Here is a 25,379-nt window from a genome sequence, read left to right on the forward strand (position 1 = left end):
GGGGGGGGGGGTCAGTGTCTTCCAGACCTCCAGAAGGAAGGGAACATCGCAGGGATGCAGGAACAAAGGAGCTCACAGGAGTTTGTCTTTTTCTTCCACCCCCCCTTGGCTCATCTGAACCCCTCCCACCCTTCCCCAAATACACACTTCCCTCCTCCTCCTATCCTTACCGCCCCTCCTCACACACTTTTTCTTCCTCCTCCTTTTCCTTTTTTCAAACTCCTCCTTGCTCTTGATCTTCCTATTGGGACAAAGATAACAAGAGTGTTTTTTTTTTTTTTAAATACAAAAAGAGGAACTAATCAAAGAGGGCGCCTGATCTCAAACATGATCTCTCGGTGCACGCTGCTTCACTTTTGATATTTTGATTTGATCACAGACAGATCCCATGGCAGCATGATCAGATACATATTTTTGTGTAAGTTCATTAGCGCTACCTTTGAAATATCCTGACATTAAAATACGTGCCCCAATTTGTCTGAAAGTTATCTCCTTACATGTCAATTAGAGGCAAGTAGGTGCTTTATTCTTGAAATAATCCGCTTTTTAATGGCATTTAGACAGAAGAACCCCACTTTTCCCCTCTCATGAAGCTATCAGGATATTGATATGGACAAAGTTGAACTGAAATACTCCTCAACGCCCTTCCAAATCAATAATCAATCGATTGGAGGTAATTGTGCCTCCCTTGGAACGGTCCCAAGTCTCCCTCTCTGTCGTTTCCTCTCTCCTTCTCACACTCTCTCTGTCATTATCAGCATGTGGCCCAGTATTCGGCATTTCAGCATTCCAGCTGTAATTGATTTTAACCATTAGGTGCTCAGTGAATAGATAAGTAGTGGGAGATATTCGATTATACGGTGAAAGAGAGAGACAAGGATGAAAAGAGGGAGAGACGGAGGGAGGGAGACAGATTGAGGGATGTTGTTGGAGAGCTGGAGAAAGAGGAACTGACCTGTCCTGCTGTCTATCCGTCTCCACGTCGCTCCTCCATCCCTGCAGCATGCACAATACTGCTGACCTCCTGCGAGTTCAAGCAGCTTAGTTTCTGTGAGGTAATCCCTAATGCTTTGAAATAGACCTGATAGAAAGCCCACTTACTTGTTCGGGATTAATATGGGTTGGATGGGGGGTTGGAGGGGTCCTTAGTATTTTGGCACATTAAGTTAAATTAACCCGTTGGATTGATCAAATTTAACTAATTGTGGTCATACATGCAGAGGGATCAGGAGTCTTTAAAAACATTTACGGGCATACAGATGGGTCACTTGCATAAACAGTATCTGCTGCATGCATTAATACTCCTCTCTATTGCTTATGTTTACTATGCTGGTGGCCGTGCCGCTATTATTCCTTTCAGTGGTTGCACATCCCCTACAGAGGCCATTTTGAATCTGAGCTGAGGGTGGTATTGCTTTCCCACTGTTTTCCGAAGATATAAGTCTGTCCTTTCTCCTCTTTTTCCCCTGTTCTGGCAGGAGTGTAGGTTAGGACTAGGGGTAGGGGCGGATGGGGTGGGGGGGAGTTGGCGGAGGGGGGGGAACAAAGGCAAACATTTGAGTAATCTTCAAAGAGCCCATTGGTATGTTGAGTGGACGCTGGTATGCGGACTGCGGCTGAGGCTTTTTCAGGGAAAACAATATCCTTCCTTTAGACCGGGGCTTGGGCCTGGGCAAACACTACCAGCCAGGCGACTCTGCCCAGCGCTGCCACTGCTATCAGCTTACCACCCCCCCCCCTGCTTTGCGGAGAAAATGGTAGGGTCCTCTTTGTTGCCGGAAAAGCACAGAACTCATCATTATAGGTTTACGGGGGTAGACAGAACATCCCAGATTGTCCCATGACTTTTATGTGACGTGTCAGAAATTGTTGAGGAAACTGTTATCTTTGCGGAAACACAGTCGCTATATAAATGTTTGCTGCAGACAAAAAGAGAGAGGCGCAGGCTTGAATCGACCGCCTTCTGTAAAAGGAAGCAGGGAGGGATCAAGTGTGCCATCTTGTAGGTCAACTGCGAGGCATTTGATTTCCTGTGGCAATATGCAAAACGGCGCCGCTGAAGAGGTGCTTTCATTGTGCTCTTCCTGGCAGAGGTACCACTCCAACATGCACACACACACACACACACACACACACACACACACACACACACACACACACACACACACACACACACACACACACACACACACACACACACACACACACACTTATACACAGCCTGTACACACAAGTCACATTGTTTCCTGAGAATAAGGACCGAACCTTTTGATGTGTGTTGGGAAGTACATTTTAGGGAAAGGATTCGGTAACATGATATATTATGTTCTATGTAAATGTTAAGGATACAAGTAGCTTGATATTACATTCATTTGGCTCTTTAAAGAAAGTAGCAGACAGTCTGCCATTTTGTGACAGTTTCAAAATGAACTCCCTTTGTCCAGTAATCACTAGCCATTTTCTCACGAGGATCCACCCCAGGGATAATTTCTCCCATTTCTCTGTCATTAGCATGGCTTGGTATTAGGCTTGTGTTTTGTTCCCTGTACCTTTTGTTTTGTGCTAAGTGAAACCATGCGACAGGGTAGGGGCTAACTGGAAAACAATACTCCCCTTCACAGGCTCAGGAATGTGTAATTAGTGATTTGAACCCGACTACACTCGACTAGATTCTTCCCTATCATTCTCTCCCTCTCTGTCTCTTGTTCTTTTGTTCTTTCTGTTATGGATTCTCACCGCCTTCGCCTCTCAATCTATATAGTTTATCTCACTGTATGCTTCTGTCCTTCCTTTTGTCTCTCTTTCAGCAAGTCTCCATTACGAACCGAGCAAAGAAAAACAAACTTGGCAAAAGAAATTGCTGCTCCTCTCGGCACCAAAATTATTTTCCCCTCTCTTTCCTTTCAGTTTTAGTTAAATATAACAACATCAGTGTAATTCAAATCTCTTTGATGGTACCAGCCAATAAGCTGAAGCCCCAGCTTTTCGACCGCTTTATTTTTGTTTTTCTTAGATCCTGTCAATTAGGCCTTAGCTTGATTTCCCAAAAGCATCTTGGGAAAAATGGAAAATGATGAACCTTACCCAAAAGCATGTTAGCATTTCAGCAATATCCCTCCCCCTCGTGCAGCACTGGAAAAAGATAATCCCACAAGCATGTTAGCATTTCAATGATCTTGATCTCAGCATTTTATGATGTCTGTCCCATTGTGAGTCGATGGAAAAGATAATCACAGCTGCAATATGGTTTAGGGAAACAGTGAGGTCTGGTCAGTCTCACCTGGCTGCGTTGGAGACAAGCGGGGGCTTTTAGACCCTAATGGGCTAAGGTCAGGATGGCTAATAGGGAGTAAGTGGCTGAACCATGCTGTCTAAATCTAATGCTAATGTAAATACTGATCCATTTTCATGGGGGGTGGAGGTGAGCTGGCTTTCAAGTCACACAGACATGCACCGATGAAGATTTGTTCTGGTGTTTCTGTCTGCTAGAATATTCCTATCTGCTGGGTCAGTATATTTTAAAACATCTGGCGACAGTGCTTAGAGACGCAAAAAAGATATTTAAAACACACTCGCTGATTACGACCAGAAGAAGTGGATCAGATCGTAAATCAACACGATTTCTTTCCTTTTTTTCGCTCTGGTCTGCTTCACGTTTGTGTGTTTGTGCCTGGAAAAAAGAGAGAGTAAGAGATAGAGAGTCAGAAGGGATTCTTTTCCGAGCGAGGGGGCCAGAGGTCAGGAAGCTGTGAACTTCAGAGTGACCTTTGCTCCATCCCTCAGACACACTTACGTCACAGCTACAAGTGTGTGTGTTGGCGTGCCCATGTGTGGGAGTCAGAAAAATAGAAGACAAGACCGTACTTTAAAGTGAGTTTTTTTCCCATGCGATCACTACAGAAAATAAAGAAGGAAAAGAGTGGAACAAGCTGAATGAAGGGAGACAGCGCTGGAGTTGGGAAGAGCGGCAGGCAGCTAGTACATATGATTGTGATAATTCATTTACTTGGCTTGCCGGCCATTACGCGTTGGAAGCTTATTATTTTTGGATGACCTCAGCTAAGCTCGCCTACAGACCCTGCACCTCATGGACAAGCCCCAGAGCTCGGATCACATATGACTGCCAGCAAGCAGACAGCTGAGAGAAACAGGAGACACAATTTAGCTGAAGGAAATATTTTTTTGAAAGAAAAGACGGTCTAGGAGAAAAAGAAATGTAAGGTCGGGTAAGGGGATTTTTTTCTGGAGTTATTTTGCTTCTCCGGTATCTTTAAATAGACACATAGCGGCCTTGTTGGAGTGAGGCGGAAACCAGGAGATGTGCATTGTGTCTGTATTTGTGTGCAACTTGCACTCAGCACTTTTTCTATGTGGCTCTTATTTGCATATTTGTTTTTGTGCGTGTGCAGCACACGATCCGTCTCTCCATACACTATATTTGCCGCTCTCTTTATCTGAGGAAGCAAGATGGCACATACCTGGGCCTTCAGCATCTCCTTACAGCCGTGCAGTCTGCCAGCGGATCCATTGGTAGTGATCTTGCGTTACATCTATGTCTGGGGGGCTGAGCGGCGGTTAGCAGTAACATGTGTTAGCGAGGTGGTAGCACTGATGGAATTCTACACTTGGCAGCCTTCCAGGCAGCGCTGGTATGTGTTTAAAATACTTTCAAGGAACAAAACACGCTTTTGTTGTTTGCCGGGCCAAGTGGGGCTGTTTTTGTCTCCGATGGCCCCTGGGGGCCCAGGGGATAGCACCGGAAGCTGGTGACGCTCCAAAAAGAAGGTATACTCAATAACAAGCTTCCCCTAAAAAAAACTGATGAAAGGAGATAAGAGGATTTTCTTTTCACAATGTCTAGGGTGCACATTTACTTGCACACACAAACTCTTAACGGACACAAATAGGAAAACAGGAAGTATGTACGGAACCTTCACATATAAAACTCGTACACACACGCTCTGACACACTCACAGTGGTTATTTAAACATAGCTGTGGTAGTGGAGTGTTCATTAGCTGCCTGCTTTTACACTTAATGACAGGAAAGAGTCATGTTTGTACTGAATACCCTAATTTGTCATTTGTTTTATGGAGGAAAACACAGCTTCACCGCTATGCACTGCTTTCCAAATATTGTTGTCGTATTACCGGTGCACACGCACAATCACAGGCAAAGACAAAGAGACACACTTGAGAGGTAAAATCAAAAAAGGTAGAGTTGAAATTATTGATGCATAAAAACCAGGCACACACACAGATACAGTAATAACAAAATAAGCATTGAAATTGAACCAACCCCCGCAACCCACACACACACACTTTCCCGTCCACGCACAGAGAGATAAAAGAAGTTGTGAGAAGATGTCGTTGCCTTGGCTTATTAAGGATTCAGTTAATGAGGCAGCTTTGTCACCACAGATAGAACAAATGAATATGAGACGGCAGTGCTGCTTTCCTCCCCCCAATCCCAGGGAGCGAGCGCAGGGGAGGTGTGTGTGTGTGTGTTTCTGTTTATGTGTGTGTGAGAAAGGTGTTTTGTAAACATCTCATTCTGCATAATGAATGCAGTCCTCTGCCATTCTCACCCTCACACACGCACACACGCACACACGCACACACACACACACACACACACACACACACACACACACACACACACACACACACACACACACTGCAGCAGAAAACCACTGCACAAGGGAGCTTCTTTTACCTGTCAAATTGACTCTCCTCCCCTCTCCTCATACAAGTCCCAGTGTGTGTGTGAGTGTCATATACACGGCTCACAATGTTGTGTTTTTGACAGGTAAACAGGAAGTCCCGAGTGTCATAATTTGCATTCTGTGTGTATGGGGGTGTGTACGCCCACCTCCTCCACCATCGGGAGGTGTCTGTGCCTGTTTAGGTTCACCCAGGGAATGCTGTTTAGCTGATTTTGATTGGCCCACAGGGAGTGTTAGCTTATTTGGTTGTTTGCCAAACACTAATTCCCAACAATCAACCACCATACACTCTGGAGAGGTGCCATATTGACAGGGATGGGCCTTTTTGCTGTTCCGTACACACAACACACATACACGGACAATTATATGACACAAAATGCATGTACAGCACACACAAATCAGCCGCGGCATAAATTACATACACATTTCAAGCAGACACACACGGGCGCAAACCCAGGAGCAGGAACAGTGTGTTTGTGTGTTTGAATATGCATTACACAGCCCACGCCTGGCAGGAGTCAAAGTGCTCCTTTAAAAGTTCATAAATCATGGATGTTCTGGCCTGTGATCACCAGACCGCCTGCATTATAGGCCTGCAGAGTGCCAGAGAGCGACAGACAGCCCTCTAGTTTAGGTCTTAAACAAACCCTCTGGAATGTGCTGATGGGGAGAGAATTAATATTAGGCCTAAACCTATCTGGCAGCCCGGTTCAACCCCAAGTATATCATCCAGCTACTCTCCGCCGACGCAGCCTCAAAACAAATAGTATATAGGTTTGGACATGGAAGGCATTTCAATCCACTTCTGTTTTACTTTTAATCTGGATCCAGTGTGACTACCTTAATGACCATGGCCTTATGAATCTGTCTATCTCCTGAAAAGACTCATCCCTTTCTCCTGTGCTAACAACATGAGCATGTCTCATCGCATATTTCCAATGAACTTTCCTCCTGTGGCAGTCGTTAATATAAGGCTGAAGGTTGTCACTGGAGGAAAGAAAAGCCTTGTTTGATTACTAGCTTTTTCATTCGATTCTAAGTAGCCCCCCCTCATCTCGAGCCAAGTGCTCATGTAATAAAAGTATATTACAGTGAAGTCCAGACACGATTGAATCGAGAAAGAACAAATATCACGGAGCAGTGAAGCGTCCCTGTTTTTATAGAAGTAATGATTGATGACAGGGGGGATGTACGCAAGTATAGGGGTGGTGGGTGGGGTCTAGCATATGGCCATTATGAAGGGTCAGAATAAGATGATTGGTCCATATCCATTTTGACCAGGGTCAGCAACTTTTACGGAGAGATTCACAGTTTTGTAGCACAGAACCATGATTGGCAACATTTTCTAAAGTGTATATATATCTCCTTGTTGTGCATGCATGTTTAATATATATATATATATATAGATGTGTGTGGTTTCCACAGAAAAGGCTCAGTAAGCCCAGTTCTCCTGCGAGGGAGGGAGGGTAAAAAAAAGAAAAGAGGTAAAGAGAGAAGCAGCAAGGGAGGCCTCCTTTCACAGAGAAACAAAGATAGCTGTAATTAATGGCCCTGAGCTCTGGACTAGGGGAGCTTTCTTCTGACAACTCCGACTTAATTAAAACTTAAGACTTCTGAAAGGGCCTCTGACTGCGAGGGGACGTCCCACCGTCTCGTGAGAAAAACCTCGTAAGATTTCCTACAAAAGAAAGAAAGAGGGAGAGACAGAGAGAAAAGATGTGTTAGCGGCTGTAGCTATGTTGCTAATCCGTGTTTGTCAAAGGAGGAAGGGGGGTGGGGGGGTTAGAACTCACACACCTGCAGCTAACTGTGCCCCCCCCCTCCTCCCACAACACACACCTCCCACACACACATTGTTGAGTCTCTTTTCCTGCTCCATATTAAATGAGGCAACATGACAAAGTATCAACTTTTTACGTGGTTCAAAAATGAAACATCTTCCTGCTAGAGAGACATAGTTAGCACACACACACATACACACACACACACACACACACACACACATACACACGCACACACATACACACACACACACGCACACGCACACACTCCATTATGTGTATTAATTCATGCATAGAAGCCTGCACCTGTTTCTCACATGGCTGTATGAATAAATCTTAACAAAGCAGAAACTAACCATCATGAGCCACCTCTGTGTCTCTTTGCCTTGCTCTCTCTCCCCCCCCCCCCCCCCCTCCCTCCCTCCACAGAGGATCAGATAATAAAAGCTTGGCCTGGTACTTTGTTTTTGTGCATTGTTCATTAGCCCGGCAGCAACAACAGAGGCACACTTGATATGCTTGGCTTGACTGGGTGTATGGGAGTAGGGCAAGGTGGGATGGGGGCTGTGTGTGCGTGCATGAGTGTGTGTGTGCGCGTGTGTGTGTTTGTGCGCATGCACACATCGAGGTAGGGGGTAGCTTTGCATGGCTGCAATGCCATTAAGGAGGCAACTGGAAATTAAGGGCTTGCAACTGACAGCACACGTTGAATGAGAAACCCCTGCAGCTGCCCACAATGAGCAGAGCCGGACAATGTGCATGTTAAAGACAAAAACACTGTTCTGAACTCAACCCTTATCTGACTTCCTGTGTGTTGGTAATCTTTATGTCACCTAAAACATGTCCAGTTCATTTAGAAGGTATAGTGTGTGAACATAAACTCCAAACTCCTTTTGTTACTGTGATAATAATAAGGATTTCCCGAGGATTTATTGCTCTAGATGGTAGCTTATTTTAAGCACTGCCCACTAAATTGTTTAAATAAACCGCAGAACATTATATACGACCAAAGATTTATATCCTAAACTTCAAAAAATATACAATTATTGTCTAATAACCGTCAATCTACCCATTGCCTGTGTTCTTGTTTTGAAAACAGGTATTTCTGGGTTTTTTTTGCTTTGGAATTTTGCAACCAAACTTTTAAAAGAGGAAACAAATGCAGCTGCGAGAACAATAACTCCCTTGAATTTTACCACAGAATGCCGTAAAACATGAACTCCATCTCACATCTGCACCCTCCTCTCTTGTGTTCCACAGCACTTGCAGAAGCAGGACAGCGCGTACAGCCTGGAGTCGTGTGTCTACTACTGCACGCTGTGCGACTACTCCACCAAGGCCCGCCTCAACCTGGTGCAGCACGCCCGCTCCGCTCGCCACCAGCAGAACGAGGGGCTGAGGAAGCTGCAGCTGCACCAGCAGGGCCTGGGAGGGGACGAGGAGGGACTGAGCTTCCACGAGCTGTTCCACGTCAAGGAGAGCCCCTCCAGCCAAGGTCAGTGCTTCTTAACCTGCTCTGTCTGTCAGCTTAGGATGTCGATTGTTCTGATTTCTGAGGCTATTTTCTGTTAGTTTTCTCCTTTGATCAACTTCCTTCTTTCTGACACACACCATGCCATTTTTCCTGTGTTTTAAAGTCTTTTTGATTCAAGTTAAATGCTGATTCCAGTTGTCGGGGTCCGTTTTCTTGGTTTGAAGTCAGGTCAATCTTTCTTTACTCTTTTTTCTCTTTTTTCGCTGCACCACTCCCTCTTTATTCTGTCAAACCTCCCTCCCTTGCTGCCTCCCTCCTTTGGCCTTCATATCCAGATCACGTCTCTCGATACAGACCCGTCCATTCCTCCTAATCTCTCCAAAATGAGCATACTGTTCCTATTAGGCTGCCGTGCTTATATGTGCAACACACACACACACACACACACACACACACACACACACACACACACACACACACACACACACACACACACACACACACACACACACACACATACACACACTGTCCCGTGCACAGGGACATCCCAGGCAGGCAAGCAGTCAGCTTATGAAATTTCACCTTGGGAGTATCTCATAGTGAAAAGGCCTGTACACACATACGTTACTCACACACACACATACGTTAGTCACACTCACACACACACACACACATGCACACACACGTATGCTACAGCTACACAGTCTCTCCCTGGAGTGAGCTTTCATTTCCTTTCTCATGACCAAAGCAATTTGGCTTTCATTTAAGACTCTCCGTCCTGCCAGCAGCTAATAAGTGTAACAGAACTGTAAAACATTCAGAGAGACAAAAAAAAAAGAAAGATTAATCGTTTTTCTTTGAGTGGGGGTTGGATGGTTGGTGAGGGGTTGCAGGGTGTAAGGGGAGGGGGCTGCACTGTAATTTAAACCAGAAGACCAAGAGTCAGGGTCCATTATTTAGTCATCCCTATGTTAATGCTGCCGGGAGAAAATGAGTGCTTAACTTGTTTTTGCTTTGCTTGACCTGAAGGAGCGGGTGGGATGGGGTTTTTAAGGGGGGGCTAACACGTTTTGAATAGCATTCCAGAATAGCATTAGTCCATACATCCATCTGTGTGTGTGTGTGCTCCCCAAAGTGTCCTGTTTATACTGTACATGTACTCCCAAAACAGATGGGGGCCCAGCGCTTAGAAACATATGTGAATCCCAACACACACACACACACACACACGAACAGAAGAAGAGCTCCCAATCCTGAAATGGAGACTGTAGCCGGCGTACGTTTGGTTTTAATTACACATGGATCAAAGTTTCGGTGAGACTTTAGGGTGCAGCAGAAAAGCATGCTTAGATAAATCATTACCGTGCATTTTACAAACCCCCCCCCCTCCACCTCTCTCGTTCTCCTGCTCTCCTTTCGCATCCCCCTTTCTCTCCTTCTTTGTCCTGGTTATTCCATCTCTCTCTCTTTACTGCTCCTGTCCGGGTTTTATTTAAATAAAGAACACAAGCCCAGCTTCAAGCCTTTTTTTATTTTTACTTCTCAAACCCGTGACCACAACCAGGTTTTAAACCTGTCATAAGCAATATTCGCCTGCTTCACCTATTTCAAATGTTCCACTCTTAAAACACACCATATTTGTTGCTCGGGCCCCCGTTTTATACCTTTGCTTTGATGCCACATGGTGAATTTCCATGAGGAAGCTAGTGCAAAGCTTAAGCGGACGCTGGCGGGGTCCAAAATGCTAAGCCCCTTTTTTTGGATGCCCTCCTTTTGCCCACTCTATATAATTTTTAGAACAACTGTATTCTTTCACAGGGTACGTGGTAAATGTTTCAAAAGTATTTCCTTGTAGACCGTACACATTTGGCAGGTGTAGGCAAAGGGAGGGGTAAGAGTGTTTCAGCCAGAGATCAAACACTGAGAGTTAATGTAATAAATCGGGCTCACATTCATGTTCTAAAGTTCTGTCAGATTTTGGATATTTTTAGCTTTTTTCTTTTTTAGTTGATGAACCCTTTGAGCTTTTGAAAACACTACATGCTACAGTAGAATATGTTCTATGGAAGAAAGGGTATGCTATAGCAGCGTTGGGCTCCTAAAGTGATAGATGATGTGAATATTCTCACAGATGGAAAAGGCTCTATAGTAGGCAACATTTCGAGCCAGTGTTTGGTTTAAGGACCCTCAATTTGTGTGTACGTGCATGTGTATGCGTGCTGTTAGTTTTCTGGGGCTGCAACTCCTGACTCGAGCACTTTCTGTTCATTAGAGACTGGTATGAAAAAGATTAATTTAAGTGCTGACCGGTATCTTTCTCTTAAAGCCTGGGACCTGGCACTGAGCCAGATAATTATAGGCCCATTTGGGAATAAGAGTTCTAATGCTCTGGACTTTATGTACATGTGAATGGCTTTCATTAAACAATTTTGATGCTGATTTTATGGCCTAATTAAGGACACAGGACTGCAGAGGCTCAGCTTAAGGGTATAGGTGTTTTGAACAAAGACAGGAGTGTACAGTGAACATTTCTGCTGGACTGCATTGTGTGCGTGTCAATACATGTGTTTGCCGGCGCATGTTTATTTGAGAACCTTTCACTCTTTGTTATCCTTTTGAGTCTGTAATTCCCCAAACCTGGGCCCAGACATCTCATCCTTTACACTAGGTAAACAGCATTGTGAAAGCTCGGTGTGTGTGTGTCTTTATCTACTGTTACATGTGCAAACAGTAACTCACTGACTGTACAGCAAAAACTTTGTACCATGGTCTTTTAGCGGTGTCCTTCGGGGACAATACGCCCACTGTGCCTTGTGCATTGCTGAGATGACTCGTTTGTCTGTTTGTAGAATTAGAAGTGTTAAACAAAATTGAGTTTATAAAATATGCCAGTTTGCATCAGATGCATAAATGAATTGCCTCTCAACATGGAGGACTTGGAAGCCATTTTGCTTTGAGGGTTGTCCAAAAGTTGTTAGAGAAATTAGATTTGTGTGTGCCCTTCTCTGTAATGAAGTTATGCCCTGAATAGAGCTGTTTAGTGAAGAAAAATATGACAGATCGCGAGTCATGGGTATTCCATCATTGATTTTATAATTTGAACAATTTGTTTAGCTGTATTTTTGGAGACATTAACAGTCTCTGAAGTTAAGTTGTTTTCTCCCTTTGACTGCTGCCGCCTAAGTCTCAATCATCTGACCATTTGTTTAGCCATAAAGAACACTGGGAGGAGGTGTGTGTGTGTGTGTGTGTGTGTGTGTGTGTGTGTGTGTGTGTGTGTGTGTGTGTGTGTGTGTGTGTGTGTGTGTGTGTGTGTGTGTGTGTGTGTGTGTGTGTGTGTGTGTGTGTGTGTGTGTGTGTGTGTGTGTGTGTGTGTGTGTGTGTGTGTGTGTGTGTGTGTTTTTTCTGTGTATCCTTGCCCATTAGCCTTGTGTTCCATCATGTGTAACGCTCCTCATAAGCCAGACCAAGCAGAAACACCCAGGCCTCTCTGCATACTGTACTTTCTGTCATTTCCCCATTTAGTTCCTTACTTTACAAAAAGGAAAAGGGAGATGGGATCTTATGGAGGTAATTATTTCTGAGAGCCCAGTCTGTCAACCATCCCTCCATCCCTCCATCCCTCCACCACCACCCACAAGTCTCCATCCCTCTAACCCAACCCCCCTCCCAGTGCCACCACCCAACATGCATTAAAGAGGGAGGGAGAGGACCCTCTTTGTCTAAGTCCCCCTTTTAAACAAAAGACCTCTTCTGACTTAAAGAGACCGACAACACTTTTATCATGTGTGTATATGCGAGTGTGTGCATGTGTGTGTGTGTGTGTGTGTGTGTGTGTATCCAGAGCCTTTTGTTTTCTCTGAGTGATAAGGCTCTGGGTCATTTTGGTCCTAGTTAAATTAGTGTAGCTGTGGTAACCATTTAGAAAGCAGCTGTAGGCTAAAAACGAAGCTAATGGACACTTATTATCCTTATATGTGCCTGTGCTTCCAGCAGGAAGTGATGGAGCATGGGCAGAGAGAAAAAGTGCCATCTTGTCTGTGTCCAAGTGCGCTGACATTCCTTGTTCCCGAAATGTAACCCCCCCAAAACTGAGCAAAAGCACCGAAAACAATCATTCAATTTCCAATGTGGGAAAGGGCTTTACTGTTTCCCAAAGAACATTATGATGTGATGACACCGAGGCATATTTTGAGGTATTAAGTTTTCCCTCCTCCCTCACTTTCAATCCTTCATCTTATACTTTTTTCCTCTGGGTAGTGGGGGTGGTTTCGCCATTCCAGCGGTTGTCTTCCTTTTTTTTTTAAAGAAGGTCTCTCCTCAGACAGAAGTCTATTTCCAGGGTTTGTCTCAGTAATTTGTGGCCATTACATAAACATTCACGGATGGCCGGAGGAGTGAGAGAAAGGATGCAACACACACACCCAGATCTAGCTAACCGCTGGAGTTAGCGCAGCGGTGGCCATTTTCTTTTTTAAGTCAGATAGAGTAGGTACATGTAAGAGCCTCTGTCTGACTCATCAAGGACATTTTGTCAATGTGTAGTTACTGTTTGTTCTTGCTTTGCAAATGCCATCTTTTAAAGCTTTTATCATTTAGATATCTGTGTTTAGATTAGAAGTTTAATAGGTTAGGGCAGTCAATTATATCGCATATTGATTTGCTTACAAAAAGCTGATTGCCTACAGTTAATAAATTATTTGTGACCTTTTCTCTCATTTAATGCGAATCAGAAAGTTACTTACATAAATGGTAAAGTCCACAGATCCCAGTCAGGCGGGATCCATTCCTCGCGTAATAAAACCTTGGAATGTTATTTTATGTGCCCAAAATGAATAAAAGCACTTTCTGGGGAGATCTATTCTGATGAGAGTGATGTGATGTTACCCAGGAGGATTTCTGTGAACTATGCCGTTTTTTTATTGCTGTACAATTAGCTGGAGACAATACACAGCATTTGAAATCATTTGTCAAATCAAAATAAGACACATTCATATATGTATATTATTATATTTTCGACAAGTAGCAATTTACCCCAAATTTCCCAAAACCATATTCTCTATGGCTGAGGGAGTAAAAGATGTGGTCATATTTTGAATAATTCCATCCAAGCGAATTATAATTACTCTGCGGTCTGTGTGTGCACATAGGGAAAAAAGGGCAGCAAGCTGACTTGAGCTTCAGAAAAATGAGCTTCGTTCACCATAAACTATTTTTGAAATGGTGTGTCGGGGCGGTATGGGCTCAGGCCGATTGTTTTTCTTTGAGTTGAGCAGCTCTTTGGTGGAGGGGTATTACCCGGGCTAAATTGTTCCCTCATGTTTTCCGCCAAGGTTCTGTGCCCACCACACTGACAGTTATAATTTGCAGAAATTGCGCTGATTATCTGAATTAGCATACCTGACCAATGCCACATTAGTCTTATTTACAATACAAAGCCATGGGGCTATGAGGACGCATACTAAATATGACTTAACCCTTTGAAGAGGGGACTGGCGTCACAGGGCCAGGAGTCTTTCACGTCAGCGATATCACAAAGAGCTTAGGGCTCCGCTCCATATGGAGCTGGAAGGTCCTGGAAAGGAAGTGGTGAATGTAAAGTCCAAGGACCACATTGGAGGGTTATTGCATGTTTTCCCTTACTCTCATTCTCTTTCTGACCTTTCTATTTCAATATTTTTTTCACCTCTCAGCTCTTGTTCCCATCTTTCCTTTTTTTCTTGCCTTCATCTTTCCTCCCCCTCCCTTTTCACCCCTGCTCTTCTTTATTTTCGTCTCCCTCACCTCCATTCTTTTCACTCCCCGATCCCCTCATACACCCTCTGTCCATTGACTCTTAACCACAGATGGACAAAACAATGGGCCATGTCACACAGCATTAAGACAAACAATCTGCTGATGGGAGGAGGGTTGTGTGGAGCCGGAGCCGCGGTAACCAGGCAATGCGCTCGCTGGGTCCAAGCAGCCACTAATCTCATCTCACGTGATGATACAATTCACAGATGGACATTTAAAGCAGACTTTATACACACACAAAGAGCAGAGCAGGAACTTTACTTCAGGAGCTAGTATTGTCAGGTAGAATTTCTACCATTTATGTCCTTCTATTGCTCCCTTATCCTCACTCTCCTCTCTGTTTTCTTTACCTAATCCATCAGTGGGAGGTATGGAATTGATAGCAGATATTGATTACCTATAGCAAAGGCTAATCTTTGCTAACCGGAGGAAGCTTTGCAGCTATAGCAGCTGTCAGTGGCTTGTCGTATGTGTGTGCGTGTCTATATGACCCTCCAGCGGTTCTGTAGCAATAGCTTTCCCTCTCCCATGTTTACTTACAGAGCACTAATGGCCTTCAAGCAAGACAGCAAAAGAAATATGCTGGACTTTGATTCTCCTTTTCATAATAAGGGAAATAATATGTAATGTGTGTCATCCTCAGAAACACTAAGAGGCATGGCAAGTCTCACCTCCCCACCTTTGTGAATAAGACCCATCTCCCTGCCTTTCTTTATCTCCCTAATAGGAAATTTGAGCACACTGTGTGAGATTAAAGCAGAGAATCAATGCCTTGTGAGCAATAATTTCCAGACAAATCTCTTTCATCTTTTTCTCTCCCTTTTCTTCTCCCCTCGTTCCCGCTCTTCCACCACCTAATGCTAACAGGGGGTCTCATGTCATGACATCCCTTTCGCTTTTATCAAGTCCTAATAACACTCTGAGAATGTAGAGAGAAAGAGGAATGTGACAGAAAGAGGAAAAAAGGGTGCTGAGGGAAAAGAGAACAAGAAATGGATGGACTGATCAAAATCCATTGAATGAGCCTTGCTGCTGATTTGTGCTTTGATGTGGATGTCTTTGTGCAAATTAGACAAATATGCCCGCTGCTTTAGTCATCTCCTTTAGTCATTTCGCTTTTTTCAAGATGCCATCTTCCTTTGCTATTTTAAGGATGGTAGAAAAGAAGGAAAACAATGACTGGAAAGTGCATTTATGGGCATAAAACATACATTTTACACATTTCTTGTGACTCAATAGAGCAATATGGGTGCATAAAGTTACCATAGTATCGAATACAATAAAAAACTAAGGAGATGAAAGGTATATGCAGAAAAGACTCTTGGGTTTCTGCTTGGTTGGGCCCTCAAGGTGCTTTACTTATGATGGCACACAGGGCTAATGGGCAAGGATACACACGCATACACACGCATACACACACACACACACACACACACACACACACACACACACACACACACACACACACACACACACCTTGGTCAAGCCTTTGTTTCAAAAGCAGGTTAATGGGGAGTGAGGAAGAGGAGCGTTGCAATTTTCTGCTCTTTAGGCGCCGGAGAATTCTCTCCAGTGTAAGAGAGACCAGACTCTCAGCGTAATAGGCATTTTACACCCTCATCACCTCTCACACACACACACACACACATACAAACACACACTCACCAGAAACGTGTGGGAGTGTAATAGGCATTCTATGGTGTGTATTGCCGGTCCCCAGAGTGCCAGTAAGTGTTAGACATGCATAGAGTCTGCAATGAGACAATCAGCGTGCTGAAATTGAAACCTTGTCTGGAGTCACACAGGAGGGGAGGAAGAGGAGGAGAGGGGGGGGAGAAAAGAGGAGCAAGGAGTAGATTAAATAAAAAAAAGAGCAGAGGAGAGGCGATGGGAGCACAGATGGCAGGAGAAAAGAAGATGAGGAGTAAGAGGAGAGGAGAGGAAATAGGAACTGATGTTTGTTTAATTGCCTCATAAGTGATGACACAGATAATTACGTCGAAAAAGGAGATGCTCCTCTAAGGCAGCGCCGATGAGCAGCTGGGTCTGTTTGTGTGCGTGTGTCGCCCTGTCTCTCCCTATAACCCCATCAACTGTTGTCCCCTCCAGCCACATCAAGTATAGGACACCATTAAAGCAGTACGGTTTGTGTCATATCAAATCCTTCAGTTTAATTAACAGAAACGCACACACAAACACACACTCGTCATTTGGAATCATTTTAATTACTCTCTATCTCCCTGATTATTAATATCTCCGCTTCATATACCTGGGGATATGAAGATGAGTTCACCTATATTTCCTGCGCTGTGTGTTTGCAGGCGTGTGTGTCCATGTGTGTGTAAGTGATGCTCCCTTGACTTCATATCTAATTGTCTTTTTTAATGACAATATTCCACTCTGTGCCGGCTGTATGTAATGAGTCAGGGTGTGTCAAAGTGCAGGCCGGAGCTGTCTGCTTGAGTTAAGCTCTTCCCGTCTACTGTAGAAGCCTCCAGCGTACACACACACACACACACATGTGGAGCACACACTCAAAGAGACAGTATCAATGTGGGAGTTCCTGTATCTGACACGAGATTAAGAGGGCCAAGTGGAGGAACGTCGAAGAACTGCCCTGTTGCATTTGCAAGAAGGAAAAACGGACCATCCTGTCACACACACACACACACACACACACACACACGCGCGCGCAAGCATCCTGTGCTGTAAGTGAGCAGTAGCCTCCCTTGCATTATTCACAGTGGCCGAGTGATCGAAGCTTGGTTCAATAGCACTAAAGCGGCGCACGCTGGAGAGATTTGTCTTACAAAACCTTGACACACACACTGGCGCACATATGCTCTCACACACATTGATTTTTGGTGGTGGGAATCTCCCAGGCTTTGGACGAAAGGCACGGACGTGAAAGGGGCTTCCCCTGTCAGAGTAACCCCCTGACAAACACACAAACACACACTCACACACACACAATGCGCACAGGCAAATACCGTATGCGTTTCTTAATTTTCTCAAAATGATAGATGTTGATGATCAGATCCAGCGATAGCATGAATAAGATAACAAAAAGAGATCGGGATGAAGGATGTGCCTCTTAGATCTGATGGGGTTTCATTTACAGTAAGATGAGCGGATGGTAAAATAAAAAGCATGAAAGAAAGTCTGATCATATTTCTTTTTGCTGACTCTCCTGTTTTACATTTTACCATCATGGGGATTTTTGCAAGCAAGGCAAAAAAAAAATCACGCATTGCCTGATATGTCATATCTTTCCTCTGCAGTGTGTGTTTTTTTTTACACAGGCGTGTTCAATTTGAAGCCTTCACTTGATTTGAATGGCAATTTCTTTTTTTCCAGCACATCAGTCTTCAGTTTTCCTATTTTCTATAGCGGGGCCTGGGCAGCGCACACCACCCCCTCCGGCGTTTTTGACGTATTAACATGTATCGACAAGCCCGCATTCGCATGCCTGTAAACACTGACGCACACACACTCACACCTCTGTCCCCTGAAGACATGTGATCAACCAGACCCAATCCCTTGTAATCATCTGGAACCCCTCGCATACACACACACACACACACACACACATAAAGTTCCCATTCAATCCTGGGAAATGGTTTGGGGCAGGGGGCTGAAGCGGTGGGCTTCTTTCCCTTAGCCCCAGTGTCTTAAGCTGCCATTGATTAAATGTTAACTGATATACTCGGCCCTGGCAATCTTGTTAGAGCCGGAGCAGGCAGGCAGCTAGACAGACAGTTTAGGACCCGCGCCCTCCTGATCAATAGCACAGATAAAGATTTCATCCATCAATGAGCTCCCAAAACAAAAGGTATCTGATACCTGATTAGGCCCGTGGGGAAAAATCCACACACAGATTTGAGCATGAAAACACACACATTGCCACATGGGTTGAAACACATGAAGAGACAAACATAAATACTTGGATCTCAAATAAATGCAGCGGGATAAAATAAATCTGCACGTAAGCTTAAACAAGCATACATTTCACACACACACACACACACACACACACACACACACACACACACACACACACACACACACACACACACACACACACACATTCCTTTCACTCACTTATTTTGTCCAGAATAATACCTCCACCAACCCCATCTGAAGACAATCAGTTCCACACCTAATGGTGTAATTACAACACGTACACACAAGCACACACACACACATATGCGCAGTCAAGTTTGCAGATAAGGCAGCCCTGACTTTTCCCGGATGAAGGTTAATTATGCTGTGTTAGTTCAGTGAGGATGTGTGTGCATTTGTTTGTGCATGCAGGTGTAAGTGCATCTTTTGTGTGTGTGTGCTTCCTAGAATGCATGTGCATTTAGATCGTCAGAGCATGCCAAAGGCACCGCAGAACGGCTGAATCAATGTCTGGGCGACCACCACTGTTAAACTGTATCAATAACGTTCCCCTATCTTTTCCCCGACTAACGTCACACGGCAGTTTGAACGTCCAAGCCTAGCCGCAATTAAGACTTAATTATAAATCAATAAAAGGAGTCATTTGAATATTGATTTTCCTTTTTTCTTCAAATTGTTAACATATTCAGCACCCTGTCTTTTTTGTTACAACTTTAAGGAGAATCAATACTTCCTTTTACAGTCATCGGAGAAGTGCTTTGACATAATTGAAGCAAAAACACAACGGGATATCTTCATGGGGTTCGATACCCATAGACGGTCAGGGGGTAGAAAATGTCACAGCCCCTCAAATCTGATGGCTATTCAAATACAGTTAATGACGCTTTGTGCTTGTCAAACTGTCATTTTGGGGGATATTGGTTGACATTTGTTGTCACAATGCCAAAACGCATTTCCATAATTTTCACGGCTGACATTTTCTTTGATATGACACAGTATCTGAACGCACTTCAAAAAGTCATATCAATGCATTCCGGTAACCTGCGTTTCATTTGATTAAATGATATCTTTGCTGTTTTATTTTCCCGCTCAACCATTTTGAGGGGCTGTGAGATTTTCAAGTGGCGTGTCAGGGGCCTGGAGTCTAATGCATGGAAACATGGAGCTTTCTGTTTTCTGACGGCTAGCAGAGATAAGGTAGAGATATGGCTCTAGCACTGGCTCAAATCTAAAACAGATCCCGCTTGGGGGGTTGGGGGAGTTAAGAAAGTGAAGGAAAAGGAGAAAGGGAGGGGTGGAGGTAGCAAGAAAAGGGAATATTGTCAATCCTCTAAGTGTCTGGCGGTGTCTCTCTTTCTTTCCCTCTTTCTCTCACTCTTTCTCTCCCCCCTCTCCCTCGGTAATCTGATTTATTTGAAGCATATGTGTGCTGCTCTGTCTTTGTCTGCTTCTATTAGGGCCAGTGGGGGCCCATATGACATTGTTTAGCCAGTAATGAAATGGACATTTTTTGCATGTTTTTGAGAAAGTCAGAGGAAAGCCAACACTCCTTATTTGTAAGCGTCTGGAATACCATCTCTCGGGCAGTTGCCCCAGATCTGTGTGTGTGTGTGTGTGTGTTGCATGTGGACATATGTGCCCGTGTATTACAGCTTCCATGTGCTCCTTTTGGAGATGATTCCGAGCAACCTAATGAATATTTGGGCTTGAAGATATTTTTTCTTTTCCTTCCGTGACTCTATTCTTCTTATGTTGAAGAGTCCTGCTTCCTGCCCGACCTCAACACAGGCCCTGATGATGCACACATTTTTTATTTTGCACACTCTTCCGTGGCAAAAGACATGTAACATGGACTTATTGTCAGCATATGAAATGGTTATGTGCTAATGGCAGCTTTGCTCCGGTCTCCCCCCATCAAAAAGGAATGTAGTCACAGAAAGGCATTGCAGTTGAATAGAACAAAAGGAAACCTGAAATTATTTTTTGTTATAATTTTGTATTTGTAATTGACACCAACAGTATTTATATATCGAAACAAGCATCAACACAATATGACTTGTATTTTTTTTATTATTTTAAATGTGTTATTCTTCTTATTTTTACAGCATGAAACAAAGCAACTTTTCCTGCTCATATAATTGTATTTGTATCTTTCCTTTCTATCTACTAAAGACTTTTCTTTGATTTTAACCAGGATTACAGTCCTGTTTTTTTAGTGGCTCTGAAAGCAGATGTTTTTTTTATGCAGCTAAAAACGGGACAGTAGCCCAATAGGATAAAGATCTGTTTAAGCATTATCCATTTGGCCACTGCCCGTCACAGGCCTATTTTAAGCATAGACACTAACACACACACATCCATTCTCTTAAACCACGGCAGCCATTTTATTAGATTCCCTGATTCCCTGCCTGGTATTAGTTCTCGGAAAATAAATAAACCTTGAATACATGACAAGGACCAGTCTGGTCAATTCGAAACTATATCTATCCTGCTGGTATCTTTGTTTACCAGTGTAGTGATGGATGCACAGATAGAGGGAGGAACGGATAGGTATATGGATGGATAGCTGTGTGAAGAGATATAAAAACAGATGGATAGATGGCTGGATAGATAAATGGATGGATAGATGGACGGATGAATGCGGCAGGGAGATCTCGTTGGGCTGATAGAGTTGAGCAGGTATGCCGAGAAACAGCTGCTTTCTTCATTAGGTTCATCCATCGATCTCGGACCCTCGCTGTGCGTCCCTGTGTGTGTGTGTGTGGGGTTTTTTTTTGAGGGAGAGAGAGGAAAGACAGCAGCCTCTGTAGATAAGTGCTGGTAATAGAACAGAATGAATTCTTATCACAGAGATGGGAAGGCCATTAACCCTCAGCTTCTACTTCTCTCTCTCTGTCTCCGGCTCTGTCTGTTTCCCCCTCCGTCCTCCGGTCTGGACCTGACAGGGTCACGTTTGCGAGCGTGTGTGATATTTCCACTATGTGTGCGACTCTGGGAGTGTGTGCGTGTATTGCGGCTGCCGCTGTGCAGACTGCCCCGTCGGCCAGATGTTTATAATCAGGGGCTGGATAAATATTGGACCGAGGAATCATAAAAGAGCAGGGAAAACAGAGAAAGGGATGTGGGGGAGATGAAACAGAGGAGAGGAATCTTCTTTTCAAATTATTCCTAAATCCCTCAGTAAGCTTGCCGTGCCGCCTCCTCAATTCACCTACCCAGCCTAAGGTGATTCAAACAGCCGAAATGCAATATGGCTGTTGTGTAAGATGCAGGTGTGTGTGTGTGTGTGTGTGTGCGTGCGTGTGTGTGTGTGTGCGCACGTGTGGAGGTGTACAGTAGGTGTGTTAGCCCATTGTATAAGGCCAGGTGTTGCGGCAATTTTTTTTTCTCCCACCACTGAACCTTTTGAAGCCCATATTTTTGTCCTGTGAAAACCTTTTGTATTTGCTATTAAAGAATCATTAACATCATCCCCCCCCAAATGCTCACAGCACTGGAAATAAAACCCCTCTTAACACGAAACAACAGTTTCTGTCTGCGCAGCAAGCAAGACACGCAAGCCTTTAATCTCGGCTATGTTTATTCATATGATTTTCTTTTCTTATTTCTTCTTCTTTTTTTTCAAAAGAGTAATAGGTGTTTTGTTAGTCGCCTGCAAGACAGCGGAGCGGGCAATTTGAGCGAAAGAAATTACAATGAGGTGTCTCAGGAAGTCGTAATTGACAACAACAAAGCAAATTTGGAGCTGCTGATACAAGCGTTTTTTTACACAAAAGTCATTTTTTCAGCTTATTCTGTCAGTTCAACTTATTGACATTCACACCGGGAGTGTATTAAATGTGACAATCCCATCGTCTGGCTTTCACAGTCGACCTGAAACAATAGATTTTTTTTTTGTCTTGTTTAATAAGTTCTCATGTGTTTTAAGCAGTAAGTGGGAGGGAGGGTGTGGGTGGATCGGAGTGTGTGTATGGAAACACGTGTGTTTGCTTGTGCTGGTGTGTGTGTGTTTACATGTTAGCATGTGGGCTGTGGACCTCTGTGCATGAAATACGTTGAGCGCTGTGTGGGATTTGTGTGTGTGTGTGTGTGTGTGTGTGTGTGTGTGTGTGTGTGTGTGTGTGTGTGTGTGTGTGTGTGTGTGTGTGTGTGTGTGTGTGTGTGGCAGTGGAAGGTGACTGCGAAAGTTTTGCTTTGCGCGTCCTCTGGTAGCGATTAAGTTGATGGTTAAGAGTCCCTGCCGCAGAACCCTCTCCTCTGTCTCACTGTTTCTCTCACACACACACACACACACACACATGACAAAACACATGCAGTCACTGTCTCACTCACTTGATCAATGGCGCGCATCCACATAAACACACATGCGCACACACACACACACACACTCATGCTGTGTGTGACCGTCAGGGTCAGTCAGAGGGCAGACGCTGCACTGATGTATCGGGAGAACTCGTCTGGGAATGTCCTCAGCATGGAAACACATTTCCCCCATGCACGCACGCACGCACACACACACACACACACACACACACACACACACACACACACACACACCATAGATCTAACCGACTACAGGGGGAAAGGAGTGAAAAAAAAAACACTGATGAGGCCCAGATGATCACCCCTCCTTTTCTCTGTCTTTTTCTCTTTCTTCACCCACTCTTCACCCTCATTCCTCCCTCTGTTCCCTCTCTCTGTTCATTGTCTCTTCTCTCTTGTGTCCTATCTAGCTACAGGTAGACTGCCCCCTAGAGGTTTGTTAAGATGGTGGACGTCATGATCATCTACCACCCCACACTCGTCCTCTGCTCCTTGTTGTCATTTAAGAAGAACTTGGTTTAATTGATTTGAAATTATAATATAAAATATGCAGTCATCTCTTGCAAACATCATATCAAGCAGTATCAAAATAGTTTTTATTTGAATTACATAAAGTAATTACTCTGAGTATGTTGTCGAGAATGTGCTCATGGTCAAGCCACAGGAGTTATATCGGAAAATAAATGTATTTATGTTATGAAATAAAAGCTACATATTATTATTATAGTGATATTATAAAAAAAAAATAATAACAGTTTACAAGTAATTAGCAAATGTAGGTAGCTTTCGATCAGAGCGATTGTGTTTTATATTTTTACAAACATGCAGTGCAGGGAAGGTATGAAAGCAGTCCATGACAAAGAGATACAAATATGTTTTTTCTTTCTTCTGCGTTTTGAGTTTTTATCAATTATTTCCTTTGAGACATTGTCCTGACCTTGCAGTATATATGTGAGATCTTCAAGAGTTTATTTTTCTCTCTCTGAATTTCTGTTTGTCCCCCCCCTTTCCTCCCCCTCTCTTCTCACTCTTCTGTGAAAAATGCTGTTCGATTTGTGCCATTTGCTTCTCCTTGGCATCGAACAAAAGTCAACTATAGAGAAAAGATAAACCAGTGATGAAAGACTTTCAAACCCACTTCACACCACAACATTTACACAAAAGCACACACACATGCTTGCCTTCCCCCTTCCCTCCGTACGAAGGTGGGGTGAATTAAAATACAAAGATGGACGCTGCAGCACCGGCAGTGAAAATGGCAATTTCTGCAGCCCGGGCTCTCTTGGCTGACAGGAGATATTTCATCCCCGTTGTCACCAACGTATTAATAAAACATCAGGAGCAGAGTGCAGTCCCAGTCTCTCTCACACACACAAACACACACATACACCTTGAAATAGACTGTGTGTACAAAATGTGTACAGCACTCACACGCATGTGCACAAAATACAACATGGACAAAAACACACACACAGCCACAATTTTTCTCCTCAATCACATGCCAGCATCTGCCATGAAAATTTCATGCTGTATATAATGTCCACTTAATGTGTTGGCGCTTAGAGAAACGGCGCCAGCACTTAGTCTATGTGTCTGTGTGTGTGTGTGTGTGTGTGTGTGTGTGTGTGTGTGTGTGTGTGTGTGTGTGTGTGTGTGTGTGTGTGTGTGTGTGTGTGTGTGTGTGTGGTTGCGCACCCTGCTGTATGTGAAAGGGTTAATCATATCATGTTTCCGAGGGGGGTTTCGCAGACCCCTGTTCTCGTCATACAATGGCCAAAGTGATTGTATGCAAATGCAGGCTGACCTCAATGCACCCTTTGCCTGATTTCTATGAATATGAGTGTGTGTGTGTGTTGTAAAATATGGTTATTAAGGCAGAGCAGGATTGATGAGCGCAGCTATTTTACACACAAACACACACATTCACCAGTTCCCTTCCCTGGCAGAGTGAGGGGTTTGTGGTGAGAGAGACCCCCCCTTTCCCCCGTTTAGAAGACATGAAATTTTTAACGGTTTTGCGTTTTGTGTGTGTGTGAATATGATACTGTGTCTGTATGATTTGACGCCTGTGTGCAAGTGTTTCTGTTTGATTTTGCATTTGTGTGTGCTACTCTGAGATGGAGGAGGGTTGTGTGTGTGTGTGTGTGTGTGTGTGTGTGTGTGTGTGCGTGCATGCCTGGTTATCTGGCCTCTCTCAGACTGCTCAAAATTCATTACAAAGTGACATCAGCCCAGCCGGAGACAAATGATGGCTGGATGAAAGGGAGCGCTGGGGCTCGGCTAGGATTAGTGTTAGCTTGCGCTGGCGACACATATACACACATACACACTTGTACACACACACTCTCTCTCTCTCTCTCTCTCTCTCTCTCTCTCTC

The 25,379-nt window shown here is 44.0% G+C and overlaps 1 protein-coding gene across 1 annotated transcript in view; it reads left to right on the forward strand.

The window, feature by feature from the left end:
• Positions 1 to 25,379, forward strand: part of zfhx4 (zinc finger homeobox 4) — a 73,754-nt gene that overhangs the window by 29,904 nt on the left and 18,471 nt on the right. Inside the window, exon 6 of the mRNA XM_010772456.1 lies at positions 8,766 to 9,000. Coding sequence (XP_010770758.1) covers positions 8,766 to 9,000 — 235 coding nt within the window. The remainder of the gene's footprint in view (positions 1 to 8,765; positions 9,001 to 25,379) is intronic.

The sequence above is a fragment of the Notothenia coriiceps genome, unplaced genomic scaffold, assembly GCF_000735185.1.
Source record: "Notothenia coriiceps isolate Sejong01 unplaced genomic scaffold, NC01 NC01_scaffold00011214, whole genome shotgun sequence".
Taxonomy (NCBI): Eukaryota; Metazoa; Chordata; class Actinopteri; order Perciformes; family Nototheniidae; genus Notothenia; species Notothenia coriiceps.